The sequence below is a fragment of the Aythya marila genome (genome assembly GCF_965140915.1).
Source record: "Aythya marila genome assembly, chromosome: 6".
Lineage (NCBI taxonomy): Eukaryota > Metazoa > Chordata > Aves > Anseriformes > Anatidae > Aythya > Aythya marila.
The window spans coordinates 17,421,285-17,435,985 of record NC_139047.1 but is presented as its reverse complement, the minus strand read 5'-3'; the positions used below and the strand labels follow the sequence as shown (position 1 = coordinate 17,435,985).

Sequence of the window (14,701 nt, the reverse complement as noted above, 5' to 3'; positions counted from 1 at the left end):
AAAAATTAGGATTTTAGGGATTGTAATTTGCCAGCTCAGGATCTCTGAACCAGTTCACCACTAGGTCATGTAAGTATTAAAGTGGAACAAGGGAGAAGGTGAGAGCACATGGCTGGAAAAAAGCAAGGGGAGAGCAAGACTTCAGTTCCTCTGACTCAGACGAGCTGTGCCTCTCCACCCAGGATCCCTGCACCAGATCAAACCACCAATGTGGGAGGAAGAGGAAGATGGAGAGTGAATGTGGCTAGTGACATGCGCAGGGGCACTGACAGGGAACGGAAGTAACAGTCCCTCTTGCAGGATCAATCAGCTGTAAACAAGATGTAGGAAAGGTTTCCCCAGATATCATACCCACCCTTGTCATCTTGCTGCATGTCTCTTCCAACATGACAAGCAGCAAGAGAGGACAGTGCATGCTGTACATCCACCCCCCGTAAAACTTACCAAGGCCAGTGTTGGGGGCGGAGGGGGAGCGGGAGGAGGAGGCACAGGCATGGTGGAAGGCTGAACTCCAGCTGATCTTGCTAAGAAACCTGCACAACAAAATACAGAAATGCAAAGACCCAGAGATTATTAAATCTGTCACCTTTGGAGGTGCTTTCTACTAAACCAACCCTGCATCGAACAGGATTATCTACTCAATTTTCTAGGACTAAGTAGTCTGTAAAAAGCACTTCATGTTTCATTGTATGGAAAACAGCTACATCCTTCAACAGGCACTCCCTGCATGATCTCTATAGCCATGCAGACTCACAGACACGTCTAGTTTTGCATTTTTGTGCTCTGCTAAAGCAAAGAGTATGCAAGGATTGTGTGCGTGTGTGCAATATGGTTGCATGCAACAATAAACAACAAAACTGAACTCTGTTTAACCCAACAATCCTGTTCCCATGGTAGTATAGCAGGTAATCCCACTGCTATACCACCAAACCTTACTTCAAAAAGGCATCATCTCTTTAAGATCATACTCAAAAAGAGATGCTGACCTTTCAAAGCTCTTAAATAGCTGGAAGATAACACCCCCCACTATTATGGGTGGGGTTGAACTGCAGACCTCTAGGAAAGACCCATGCTTCTTCCCCTCTCCCTGCTTGCTCTGAAGGAGCCAGGCTCTGTCACCACCTCTGAATGCACCTTCCTCCTTCTCAGGAGCAGCAAAGCCAGCCATGCTCAGTGCACTTTCCCTGGGGAGGAGGAGCAAGCAGGCAGCCAGTCTGCAGCCGCCAGCTGCTGCAGAGGGGAAAAGCCTGGTGGCCGGAGACCAGCCTTCCCCAACTTCCCTGTCCGACACCAGGCTCCTGCTCTTCCCCACCCCAAACAGAACTACCTTGGGTAATCTGAGGACAAGCATACGTGAGAGAAACTCAGTGGAACAAAATATAGGAGGAAAAAAAAAAAAAAAGCACTAAAGCACTGAGGATTTTTTTTTCCAGTCAAAAGGGCTTTTTTGTGGCATTCTGGCACACTGCTAGTTGGAACCATGCCTAGTGGAGGGTCCAAGGTTCTCCTAATGGTGCTGTGACATTTCAGCAATTTGGTGTGCTGTCTGCCCCTAAAAATGCTTTTGCTTCAAGAGACCTGCTGACAGGCTCGGCCATGTGCTTGTGCAGGAGGTGTGCAGAGCATCCTGCCACCAGAGGCGAGGGCTCAGCGGTAATTACCACTGTGTGTACTGTTTACACAGGGCAGGTCAGCGTGACAGCAATGGGGGCTACTCTCCAGATAACCCCGCACTGATGTCCCCATTCAGTTACTTACAGTAATGCACATCTCTCACTTTCTGAAGTCACTTAATGGGTTTCGATAAAACTAAGGAGACCTGCAGTAATGCATTCTCTGCCAAATCAGCTTTGTGGTAGGTACAGCATACTTCAGAGGTTGAATGAACACCAGGGAAATGTTCAGAATGAAACAAAATGGCACTTGCAGTTACCGTTTGAGGTGGGCCCCCACCTACAAAGTCTGCGATACCTCTGAGATGATCTGTGATAGGTGTGTAGAAAAAAAAATGGTTAGCAGCACAGCTGTATCCTGTCAGATGCTCAGGCTTTGGCAGAATTAGAATATAGATAATAAAGCCACAAGAAAAACTGCTGAGCTGCCTTCCTGAGATGAGAACACTTTCTAAAAGGAGACTTTAATGGATTTTGTCTAAAATCTTTAGGGAGAAAGGGGCTTGGAAAGGAAACGAGCACATCACCCCTAAGTCGAGATGACTAGTGAGAAAAAAACAGGAGTTCAGAGTGGCGTGAGGCACTACTGCTATCTCTCGCGTGGGGAGGTTTTATTTTCCTCTGCTGCAGAAGCTGTTGCTCTTTCCTGTTACTGAGAAAGCACAAGCAGAGCAGAGGGGAAGCTGACAGACGGCCGGACTGACAAAGAGGAAACTGTGCGAAGCCAAGTCTGCGCAGCACTGTGCAAACACACGCACTCACAAAATCCTGCAAACCCACACACGTTTTCTCATCCACCCTGTGGACAGTTACCTCTCCTACGAACGCATGGCCAGAGTAGCACAAGGTTCAGATTTGCAGGACCCTCCTGAATCCGCTTGTCCTTCGCACCTCCACATTCCTGGCTTTCAGTCCTTACATAAAACTCTGTGCAAAGCCCCAGCCTTTCCTGATCTTAGTATCCTAAATTCAGTATTTAAAATCTGAACTCTATTAAAAGAACTAAGACTAATGCTGCTTTGTTCTTCAACTTCCTGTTTAAAAAAATAGTCAACAGGAAAATTATTTCTTGCAGCAGACCACAACCATCCTGTTTCTTAACGCAGCCTTTTCGCAGCTGCAGTTGTCTCTAACTGTGCCAGTAAGCTACTTCACCAAGCTTTTAACTCCTTCAACTGCTTAAAATGAGAAAGAGAAACTGCTCCCTGCACTGCTTTGGTAAGAGACTGAAACAGTCCTGACAATGGACCCTGAATCTACTTGGGGCTCCACGTGCCAAGGGAAAAGCTCCTTGAGCAGGGAGGATAAAGTTTGGTTTGTAATCAGATTTTTAATGAATTCCTCAAGGCAACTCAAACCTGCACACAGCAGGCAAGCTAGCTGGCCTAGGAAGAACCTTCTCCAAACAGCAGCATTTTTAACCTCTTGCCATCTACATGCTGTTCTTTTATCCTTTCTTTCCTTTTCACTGGCTTGTTTTAGGTCAGTTTTGTAAGGAATTGATGACAATGGAGGGGAAGCAAGGTAGCACCTGAAGCCTGAGCTCTCTAATGGGAAGCTGCTATCCACGGACTCACCTTGCCCCTCCAAAACCCTCCCTGCACACATTGCTTGCAGGGGGGCAAGAAGGGAACAGCACCAGGGGCCTCCTGCTTGCCTATGCCTTCTTCCAGAGACCTACACTAGATAGATACATAGATATCCATGTATACACAGAGAGAGAGAGAGATGTGTATAAATAGACATATTTCCATACAGATGTATAGTTGTCTCTCTCTAGATGCATATACACCCAAATACAGAGATATACACCCAAATACAGAGATGTGCTTATATAGAAATATGTATAGACGTATATATAGATCTATACTAGCTATGTATCTAGTTTCCACTCTTGTCCTGTCAAGAAAGGATGCTTCTCCAATGTGCCCACAGTGATCAGCTGCACACTACCTAACACCTCTTCTGGTATCGAAGGGTTTTCTTGGCAGGGCAGGGGTGGAAGCCAGATCTGCACCTGCATGCTGGTCAGCTTCGAGTCTATCTGCTACTCAACAAGCCCTGTGGCCCCAATACAGCTGCTAGAGGGTCTGGAAAATGGCATTTTGCAGGGCAAGCTTCTGCAACAGGCCAAACTTGGGAAGCACTGGCCTCAAGTTTAGTGCAAGTATTCTGCAGAATTGTTTGCATGTGGTGTTCTTGCTTTGACAATTTTCAATTAAATTTTCCTAAAAAAAGATCTGCTGAAATGGATGTGATGATTTTGAGTAATTTTGGGTGGACAAATCAAGCTAACAGTGGTAAGCAAACACAAGTTATTAAATAGGCCTGGGAGCTGCAATATGCCTTTTAGATGACTACATTTGGTCACCCAGTAAAGGCACTGACATTCCTCCCTGGTTGTTTAGAAACGCAGTGTGTATCGCTAAATACTTGGCTGAGTCAGAAGTATTCCGGAGCCTACTGAAAGGACAGCTTTCCCCTGCGCAAGTCTGAAATGTGACTCCTAGGCCTCCGATATGTCCTGGAGCATCTACTTCCCTCAGGAGCCATCAGGAAAAAGATAATACAGCATTAGTCAGAAACCTGCATGCCCCCACACAGAAGTATAACGCATGTGCTTACAGAGTGAGTAAAACACATCAGTTTGTAAAATTTTAGCTAAAAACATAAGTCATGCCACGACCTCACCCATACTTCTGCCCCTCCCTGACTTTGCTTCTGCCGCTGAGCAAAAGAGCATCAGAAACTCAAACCGAAACTGCAGTAAGAAACGGCACCACTGCCTTTGAAACTCCAACTCACCCAGGCTGTAGGGCTGCTAGTTTTTTTTTTATGATCTATTTCTTTGATTGACATTGTAAGCAAAAAAAAAAAAAAAATCTCTCTCTGGATTCACCACTCTGAGCAGGGTAAGCCTGCAGGAAGACCAATAAAGCACTGTACAGGGACAGTGACCTGGGGCTTGTGTACACAGTGCAGTGCTGAGGCTGGCCCTAAGGACTCGCAGCACCTCCTGGGCTCGAGCCTGCATGGTGCTGGACTTGAATCCTGACGCTGCTTCACTCACTGCTGCTTTGCGGGGTCTGCGTTTTGCACAGAGATGTCCCGGGATGCTAAGTGCAGCTCTGTAGCTAGAGGGAAGTTTTGGCTATCGTCCTGTAGGTCAGCAATGGACTTGTGGTTCATTATTTGCTCTTGGTCAGTGGGAAACAGCCTATTTTAAGGAACGGATGTTACGTCCAATTGCTAACAGCTGACACCGTAAAATATCTGCAACAGCAACCAATCCGCCCAGTAATAAATTTTACCTTATTGCTAACAACCAAGCTGCTTGTAACATTCAGCGCTGCAGGGTATTGAAAAAGAACTGATTTCCTAAGAAAAGTCAAGAGGACCAGTACTTTGGAACCCAGTGCGCCTGTCCTTGGCACAATTGCCAAGAAAACGTGCAATTACCACCGTTTTTGAAAAGCTATTTGGGAAGTACTAGGTTTAAAGGAAACCTGATGCTACAGCAGCAAGGATTAAAAAATGCCAGCCTCTGGGCTCCAAACAGAGGCCTATAGGACCAGAAGCAGAATTTCCCCAGCTGGCAAACTCAGCATGGCTCCTGCCCCACTGCGCGGAGGTCCAGCAGTGGTAGGGACCCCACTGTGGCTGGAGACCCCACCATGGCCATCAGACAGGCTGCCAGCCTCCTTGCATGCGCTCTACACTACCTCAACAGAGCCTCTGCTGTGAGGGCAGGCTCCCTGCAGGCTACCACCAGCCCAGGGAGTACCTTCATCCAGCTCAGAAAGCCACCCCGGCCAGTAGCCAGCGAGATGCCCACCTCGCCCCAGGTGAGCCAGACCAGTAGAGCTGCACCAGCAAGCTCTGCTTTCTGCAAGCTACCAGGTGCAGAAGTGGTATGAAGATGCTGTGATATGCTACACGTCATGACAAGGGCTAATTTCATGGAAAAAACAAAGAACAGGAGAGACACCGTGTACATTGCACTCTGCAAGCAGCCCCTTGCTCTGCCAAGCCATCCATAAGCAGCACTAAACTGAAACAAGTTTGGGGCATTTGGAATTTAATTTGGTACCTCAGGAGTGTTACAAGTGCTGAACAGAGTGACATTTGACGTGGGATGGACGGCGTGAACTGCAGTGCAAGTGCAGTTTGCATGCAGCCATTTCAAGCCGCTTCGAGGCTCCCCTCTTACACGCGTTGAGTCAGAGGCAGACAGACAGCTCTCTGTGGTTAATCATTTCCTGCATGATTAATTTCCAAGCAGAAAAAAGAGGAAGGAACAAACAACTGCAGAAATAAAATAGAATTGATAGAACTCAAGGGGAAAGAATATGAAGTCACCAATTAAAATGCTGAATGTCCCTCTATGCAAAAGTGCCCAGCTTCCAAAAAGGTATTGATTTGGTTCATTCAGAATGCAGTGCTTCCTGCTAATGAAAGAAAGGAAAATTTAAAAAATCTGAATTTGAGAAGATTAGGCTAGATTACCACGTACATTGGTATGGTAGCTCTCAAAACAAAACAGACAACTAACTAAACATGTTACAAAATAGTTGGGAAATGGTTAAAAACTTTCTTCCCCACATTAAAAAAAAAAAAAAAGTTCCATACAGACTACAATATTTTTTCATGTTCAACAGAGTAGAGAACTGGAACCATTCTGAAAAAATAAAAGTTACCACGATGCCTTGTGAAACCTGCTCACACCCCTGCAGGTCCCCCTTCCCCTCAGTGTGCCCGTGCCACCAGTACACGCCTCTGTCCTCTCCAGGCTGTCAGGGATGCGTGCACCAAGGGGATCAGTGCAGGGTGCGGACAGGTGTGAAGGAGAGCTTTAGGGGATGCTGAAGACACCCCATCTGCACAACACCGTGTCAGTTAATCCCACCTGGAAAACATCAGATATTTTTCTTCTCTTTTTACTAAAGCAAGGGGTTAGTTTCTAAACAAATAGAAACTTATAAATACCTATAAATAGACAGATGGTTTTAACACCCCTAAAGGGTTCATCAAGGACACCAAGGCCAACCCATTGCAGCATGAAGCTACCTGAACACACTCAAGAGGAATTCCCCTAGATGGTGAAGAAAGAGCGCTTAGGAGCCTCTCTGGGCTCAGCCACACACCCGCACAGGAAGGCAAAGCCTCTGACAGGCGCTGCAGTGGCCCCACAGACGCAGCTGAGGCACGGGAGGGATGCTGTCTATCTGCCCCTTGCTCAGCTCTAGCAGGAGAGCCTGGGTTTCCCTCCTCTTAACTGGGATAAAGAAGGAAAGTGATGCCCAAAAAGCCACTCCCAGTATTTCTGTGCCCTTTAACATCAATGACTGGTCTTTTCAGAATGGTTTCAGGCTGAAACTACATTCCTTTTGGTGCGGGGATCACAAGACTGCATTGCCCAGGAGAGGACATCCCAGTGGTGTGAGATGGCAGGTTTTCTCACTCTGCCCAGAGGAAGCTGTGGTAGTTAGAGGAGGCACCACTGTTTCACCCTTAAGGTCACTCGCAGAGAACTGGAGGCCCAAAAGGGAGACAGACAGAGGAGAAGTTACCATGGATGCATGAGGCCCAGGGAAATTCTGGGGAGATGCCGCTGCCAGAGAGAGGAAGCCCATTTTATCCGGGACTTTTTCGCATTTCAGAGAAACTCAGCAGTACCTGAAATACGCAGTATGAGCACAACTTTCCACCCGGACTGAGAAGTGCCACCCCCTGTGCAAAAATAAAAAGCTGGGGCAGAGAATACCAGCCTGCAAGGACCGACTTGGGCATGAGAGCCCAGAGGTGTCCAGCGGGTGGGCATGGGGCTACAGCTCACACTGGGCAATTCCCCTGGGTCTTAAAATCCCCTCGGTGTTTTTGATCTACTTCTTACCATCACAGGAAAACATCAAAGATGTATATTACTGGCGTCAGTGGCAAGTGAAATGCCAGCACACAACCGCAGGATGCCAAGGGCAGGAGCAGCCCCGTGCGCTCGTGGCCCACAGCAAGCTGGGTCCAGCAAGCCTCCTCTGTCAGAGGCAACCAGAGTTATACTGCAGAAATCCAGCGGTGCTGTATCCATGGAAAATTACAGCTAAGAACTAGGCCACTGTGGTGTCAGAATGCTGTTTTAATCCAAGTATTTTAAGAAGTTTTTTCCTTCTCAGTGACATATTTTTCAAGATATGTGGAAGATCACTGGCAGTGGCTAACTGTGGAGGATGGCCCCAGTCACCGCTGTAGCTGGTGCTTGGAAGAAAAAACAGAGCTTTTGGTCATTTTGAGCATTTGGATGTTGGCTTGAGTAAAGCTGACAATTTTGGTGAATACACTATAGCAGACAGCACATCTCTGAAAACAGAAATTGCTTCCACCCCATCCATGCCGCTCTAACTTCCTTCAGGCAGTGCTTACAGAAATACTTCTGCCTGCTGGGATTCTGAGGGTCGGTTTCCACCCCAATGAGGGGACCCTGCCTGCGAAGCAGGACCTCAGCAAAGCCGCCTGTGCTTGGAGGAACCCTCAGGGCTAACCTCCAGCAAGCACACGTGCCCATGTGCCATCCCCAGCAGGAGATCAAGCCAAATAAAGTGAGCACATCCCCAACTATGGGATGTGTCCCAGTGGGACACCACCTGCAACCCTACAGCCTCCTGCTGCTCACTCCCTGCCAAAAGGGAAGCCTTTCCCTTCAGACCCCCAAAAAGAAAAGCTAACAGCAGAAAGCTTCTGTTCTGGGCAAAAGTGATGGCTAAGGACTGAGCTGCTGGTGCCTGAGCTCTTACTTCAGCTGTCCAGAGCACAGTTGTCTGCAGTGTTCAACCACCTACCATCCAAAGCAGCTTTTGGTCATCCCAAATGTTTGAAACAATGCAGAAGACTGTATTATCCTCGGGACGCTGCCCAACACAGCAAATGCAGGATTCACCCAGGCTCAAGGCAAGCCTCAGCACAGCCTTGAACAAAGGGCCCCTTGTTTTGGTGCTGCTGAGGGGCTATAGGGACAGTTTCTCCACTTTGGCACAACATACCCAGGGGACCAAGGATCTGACATCTCTCTCCAACATATTCCCTCACCTGTCCTTCCTCATGGGGATTTTCTGGTCACAAAACACGGTTCCTGTAAGAAAGTTTAAGAGCTTCTCTCCGATGGGACTGCTTTTTCCAATGCCTCATTCCTATGGAGGTGACCGCTCCGTCCCACAGAGCAGTTCAGCAGCACACACTGTGCTCCACAACTTTCTCTCAAAAGCTTTAGCAGCCTCAGACTTGAAGAGCTGTTGGTGGGGTGGACAACCTGATTCAGAAATTAAGATTTTCCCAGAATTGCCTCCAGCTTCACTCAGCCCTGAATCAGAAGAAAGCATGGCAATCCACCTGAGGAACAGGACTTCTGCCAGCACCAGATTTGGGCATGTCCTCACCAGGCAGTGCTGCTCAGCTTTCCGACGTGGGAAAGTACCTTCCTCTCACATTGGCTTCTCTGCTTTTCCATCTGAGCGTATATAGCATATCGAGCTCTCTCTCTCTATTTTTTAGGACGCTGCAGGTCTGACCAGTTGTTTACTTTGCGGAGCATGAAAGAAATTCTTCCATTTGAATCAAATTGACAGAAGCCTGGAGAACTTGTTTTCCCTTTTCCACTGTTTTGTGGTAAAACAGGCCAAAAAGTGTCAGGAATTAGGAATTAGTCTGAATGTTTTCTTGGACAGCTGAGCTGTTGCAACTCTGAGCCAGCATGGAAAGAAGTCACAGGAACCCAGCTTGGTGAGAGAGCCCTGGGATGTTGCTGGGGGACTTCTGCTGGCCACGATTACCCACCAGTGTGCCACAGATCCCCTCAGCAGTGGTGACTACAAGCAGAGGGGCTTCTCTCCCTGCTGATCCTGAGGCTGGGCTGGAAGGCGGCTGGCTGGATGTGCAGGTGTAGTGGCAGCCCTCGGACACCTCAAAACACCCCATCCCATGCCCAGGGCATGGCAGTTGCAGCACGGTGACCTGCGTAGCTCCACTCCCGAGGCTGCCATTGCTCTGAGCAGGAGGAGGACAGGCAGCCGCAGGGGAAAGGAAGGATCTTACTGCAGTTAAGGCACATGGAAAAGGAACAAGGATCTCACGCTGTCAGATTACCTTACTTCTCCATAGGTCTAAGTCTAGAATTCAATTGGCTTTAGTTTTCCAATAGGCTTTTTAAAGTGTTTTCTTCATCGCAACCAGCTAAGCCTTACTAAACCTGCAGTGAACTGTGACTGCTCTGCTACAGCCAGCATCTATAAAACGATATTAAAATGGTGACTACCTCTAAAGGGGAAATATCTGAGGCACATCAGGGCCAGACATATGGAATCAATTTAAAACTCTGTTTTCCAATCCCTCTCTCTTGTAAATATTGCAGTGCTCCTATAAGGACATTGAAAAACGACAGTGTTCAGAGATTAGTTCAGATTTCACATCAAAAGCCCAAACAAAAATCTGAGCGGCCGGGGCAGTCAGCAGGGAAGGACAAGCACACAAGCAAGAGTGCATTAGAGTTTTTACAGCCCAGGTGTCGACATGAATTAGAAGGTAATTCAAATACCTGTCATTAGAGGAGCAATCAAAGACTGATCTGTCCGGAGTGTGGGAAAAACAAAACAAAGCAGAGCCCCAGATCTGCATAGCATAAGGCAGCCCGCTCAGCCACAGACAGTGCAGAAAAACGAACACCGCCTCAGCGCCAGATTACCGTCAATAAAAGCCTCTGCTCAGTGCAGCAACCCCCATAAATCAGTTTTGCGAGAAACAGGTGACCGGGTCTGGTAGAGATTTTAATTAAAAAGAAAAAAAATATTTTCCATCCAGAGAGTTAATTTTGGATGAATGTGAAGCTGCGAAGTGCTGAGACTCCAAACCTCATTTAAGATGGGTGGAGCTGGAGAGTCTGATTTTACTCTCGTTACAGTAAGTGGAACGGCTCGGGCCAACTTTCAGAGGGGGCTGGATGAGACCCACGGCACCTTATGACTGCTGAGAGTGCTTGAGCTGATTGGGATGAACACACCTAAAGATTAAGAAGAGCACATCCCAAGAAGTGTCTTGACTTTCTCTGTTGTGCACAGCCGTGCAGTGTAGCTTGGGGTTAGTCATGAAAGAGATCATTTGTGAGGCTGTGAATCACATGTGCACATAAGTAATGCATTTGAGGAATGTTGCAGTCAGCAATCCAGGTTCGTGCTGGCTCCCACAACACCGTCTTGTGGACACATAAGGCTGGTGGGGCAAGGACCACAGCCACAACTTGCACAGAAATGCCATCGCTTGAGTTCAGCACTGCTGGCATCCTGCTTCATCAGCCTGGGGAGAGCGAGCTTCGAGATGTACTGTCATCTGCCTCAACAGACCAAGACCTACCAAAAACCCCCCGTAACTTTCCCTCCGGGCTCCACTCACAGACCACAAACTGAAAGGAAAGTCGCACCAGACTTTACAGACTGACTAAATACTAAATGCAGACTCATTCTGCGTATGAGTTATATCCCATGTTTGCACATCTTTCCTGATGTCTGATGCAAAAAGCATTTGATCTGCCATTTAAATGCTTATTTCAATACTACAACTATGGAAAGCCGAGCTCTTCGTAGACTCTGCTGGGCTGTTACTAACAGTTACTATTTTCTAATTCCCAAGGGGATTAATGAAAGTTTGCAAACAAAGCAAGGCAATAATGGATACATTTTTTTCAGGTTATTAAGGTATAAATGAATATATATTAAATATATACCATTACTTTGAATACGTAAGGGTTTTAAGTATTTACTACAATTGGTAGTAGCAAGCCCCCAAACCCTGAAGCATTGTGAAGCTGGGCTGGGTACACCAGGTATCTGCACGTGCAGGGAGCTGGATGACCAAGTGTCCATTTGCACAAGCCATCAAAGCAGCTCTCAGCATCCGTTCTTGCTGGTTTGGAAAAGGGCCTCTGCCCTCTGAGGTTTGGCCTGCTGTGTACTTTGTATTAAGTCAGATGGGCTGCTATGGTTTCAATAATTACTTTAAAAGGTTTTCAGCAACACAAAAAAACATCTGTGGATAGGACCTTAAAATCAGGATGGAAATAATAAAAGGGAGAGTAAAGCGAAGGCAAAAAATAATCTGAAATAAACAGGGTCCGTTTTAGCAAGCAGTTCCCCTGTCACCTCTTCTGCATGCTGGAGCCAGCCTTAGCTCACCCCAAAGTAGGTGGATACTGGGGCCAAAAGGTGACCATCTTTCCAGAAGGGTCTACAGAACTTTAAAAACTGTGTCCAAAGCAATAAAAACAATAACAACCACCAAAATAAAACCAAGTCCAAGGTGCACTAAGGAAAAGAGAGACATTTGAACTTTCACTGTCCTACCCTACAAGTTTTGGGTTGAAATTGACGCATTTAAAAACACCAAAGAAAAGCAAAGGAGCGACAGAGAACACACCATTTCAGGTGTGAATTTACATGCTCACCTAATATTCTGTCAGTACTGGCAAATGATGTCTCATTCTAATCCATTTAAAAATAAGTCCAAAATGTTACATTCCTGCACCATCAGATTATTTGCTTGGCTGGAATCCAACAAGAACTCATTCCAGAGAAGTGGATAGAAGAAGCAATACATTGTTGCTACTAAAATATTATACAATAAGAAAAGTCAAAAAAAAAATTCACATGGCTTGTACAAAACTAACAGACCAGATAACTACTAAGTAAAGTACATGTAAGGTTGCCATTATCTCTGTATCGTTTGGTTCTTTATATCAGATAAAAATTCTTCCAAATCAGGCCATCTTTTTCTCTACTAAAAAAAAGCAAAAGCCAACAACATAGATTTTATAGTATACCCATGTTCACTGTGTAAATCAATTGCCTTCATTATTACAGTGAGAAAAGCTTGATTTTAAAGTTTTTTTTTTGTTTGTGGTTTTTTTTTTAATGTGAGTAAAAGATGTATCAGCTTTACTTAACTGATATGAACTGCAATGGTTTCACTCCAAACCTACAGAGACTTACACCTGAGGAAGATACAGTCCACGAGTAGTAATGTGAATAAGCATGGTAAATTATGAGAGCTGCTCTAGGAATAGAGCAGCAGGGCAGATGGAGAACTCTTTTCCCCTTTTGATACTGAACCCATGACATGCCTTGCTCTGAGCTAGCCAGCACTTCTCTGCCTCCAAGACTGGTTACTGGACAAAATGAAGGGGTACCCAGTAGAGATACATACAGAAAGCAAGCAGAGGATCTCCTGCTCCATACTGGCTTATTGGGACGAGCAGCTCCAGAGAGAATTAGTGGTTTGGTGACCGCCCTGTAGAAGGTCACCCCCGACCAGGGGCCAACCTGAGGGCTGGGTGGAGGAGCAAAGGCCTGGAGACACCCTCACTGCCTGGCCAGCTGGGAGATGAGCTCCAGATCAGCCTTGTGAATTGAAACCACATGAGGTAGGTGGAACGGGAGATTGGTGTTTATGGAGATCGCCTGGCAAGCATCCTGAAGCCCTGGGCTGCTATTTCAGACTCCCATTCAGGAAAGAACTGGTGGAAGGGCAGACCTGAAATTCTGCCTCCTCTTTTCGCCTTTAGTTTGGCTCTGTGTGAAGCAGTAAAAATCTAACCCACAGTACACTGAATACCTCTCCATGCATAATAGGATAGACATTAGCCTTCAGCATCTGAGTCTGCATGTGTGCAAGTCACCCACAGTGCTCATGTACTGCTCCTCTCACCAACAGTTTCCATTTGGTGCGATCTGGAAAACATCCTGAGTAATACAAGGATGAATTTTTCTGTTAAGTATTTCCAATGCTGCCTTCTGGCAAGAAAAAATGTCAAGAGTTACTTGGAAAAGGAAGGTACAGCTAAGAGATGTTTCAATTACTGTATAAATAAGCTGCCAAATGCAAAGAGTATAAATCCAGGCAATACTAGTAATTCTTCTTATTTATACCACCATAGGCTACGTGGAGATCAGACTATTGACCGACTACAACTACATTTTAATTCACTTACTGGAGTACAGCTTTAACAAAACTAACTCAAAATAACTTTGAAAAGCCATTTTTACACACATCTTGGAGCTCGGCCTAGTCTTGTAGCAGGACTTGACTGTATGCAATAAAACCCCGTGAGGTGTGATAACACTGAAACAGCATGTTTGGTGTTTACACCTGGCATTCTAACTGAACACTCAGCCTTGACATTGGGATTACGAAATTTGCACATATGCACCTGGGTACTCACAGGACACATCTGCAGTGGATGATGCCAGTGTAAACACCCACAGCAATGGCGCACAGTTAGGCTGTCTATACTTAACCTGATGTTTTCCTTGTCCAGTTAAAAGCCCCATAATTAAAGATAGTTTCTGAAGATTTTATTTATAACATATGCTTCTCCACTTATTTTAGCAATTATCTAATAGATGACAAGGTACACGTTCTGTTTTGTATCATTCTGTGGTTCTTTTAACTCAGAGTAATTCTAATGTTACATGAAAGACTAACTCAGACTCTGAATTTGGATTTCCTATTTTACTTGGAGAGGCATTAAAACCTCTATTTGTGTTTGTTGGTATAGTACAGTATTCAACAATGTATTTTCAAAAAAAGAGGCAAGTAGGAAGCTAATTTTATATCCTTTCAAACTTTGAGACATGCAGAGATCTCTATCAGGATTTTTATTTTTTAAATAATGATCAAAAATAATTTCTATTTAATGGAACTGAAATTATATATATATTTTTTCCTTAGGAGTGAAAATTTCAGCAGAGCCTACATTTGCTGTAGGTATTTAAAATGTTTTGTTTTGTTTTTTTAAAAAAAAGGAAATTTCAAAGCTTTCTAATTTTGAAATTTAAAACGTGCTGAATTCACCTTTGATCTCAGGAAGAAAAATGGTTTTGATGAACTGATTGTTTTAATTTAAACATCATTTCAATAACAAAAGTCCTGAAAAACTACAATGGCAATCACTAACTTTGATATCCAAAGATACATTTTTAAACTTAAGCATCTAA

General features: G+C 45.5%; 1 protein-coding gene across 4 annotated transcripts in view; it reads right to left on the bottom strand.

Moving 5' to 3' along the window:
- WIPF1 (WAS/WASL interacting protein family member 1) overlaps nucleotides 1-14,701 on the bottom strand; it is a 51,120-nt gene that overhangs the window by 12,185 nt on the left and 24,234 nt on the right. For all 4 annotated transcript variants that reach the window (XM_082763769.1, XM_082763771.1, XM_082763770.1 and 1 more), the window contains exon 3: nucleotides 445-533. In XM_082763769.1, the coding sequence (XP_082619895.1) occupies nucleotides 445-495 (51 nt within the window). In that variant the 5' untranslated portion in view covers nucleotides 496-533. The remainder of the gene's footprint in view (nucleotides 1-444; nucleotides 534-14,701) is intronic.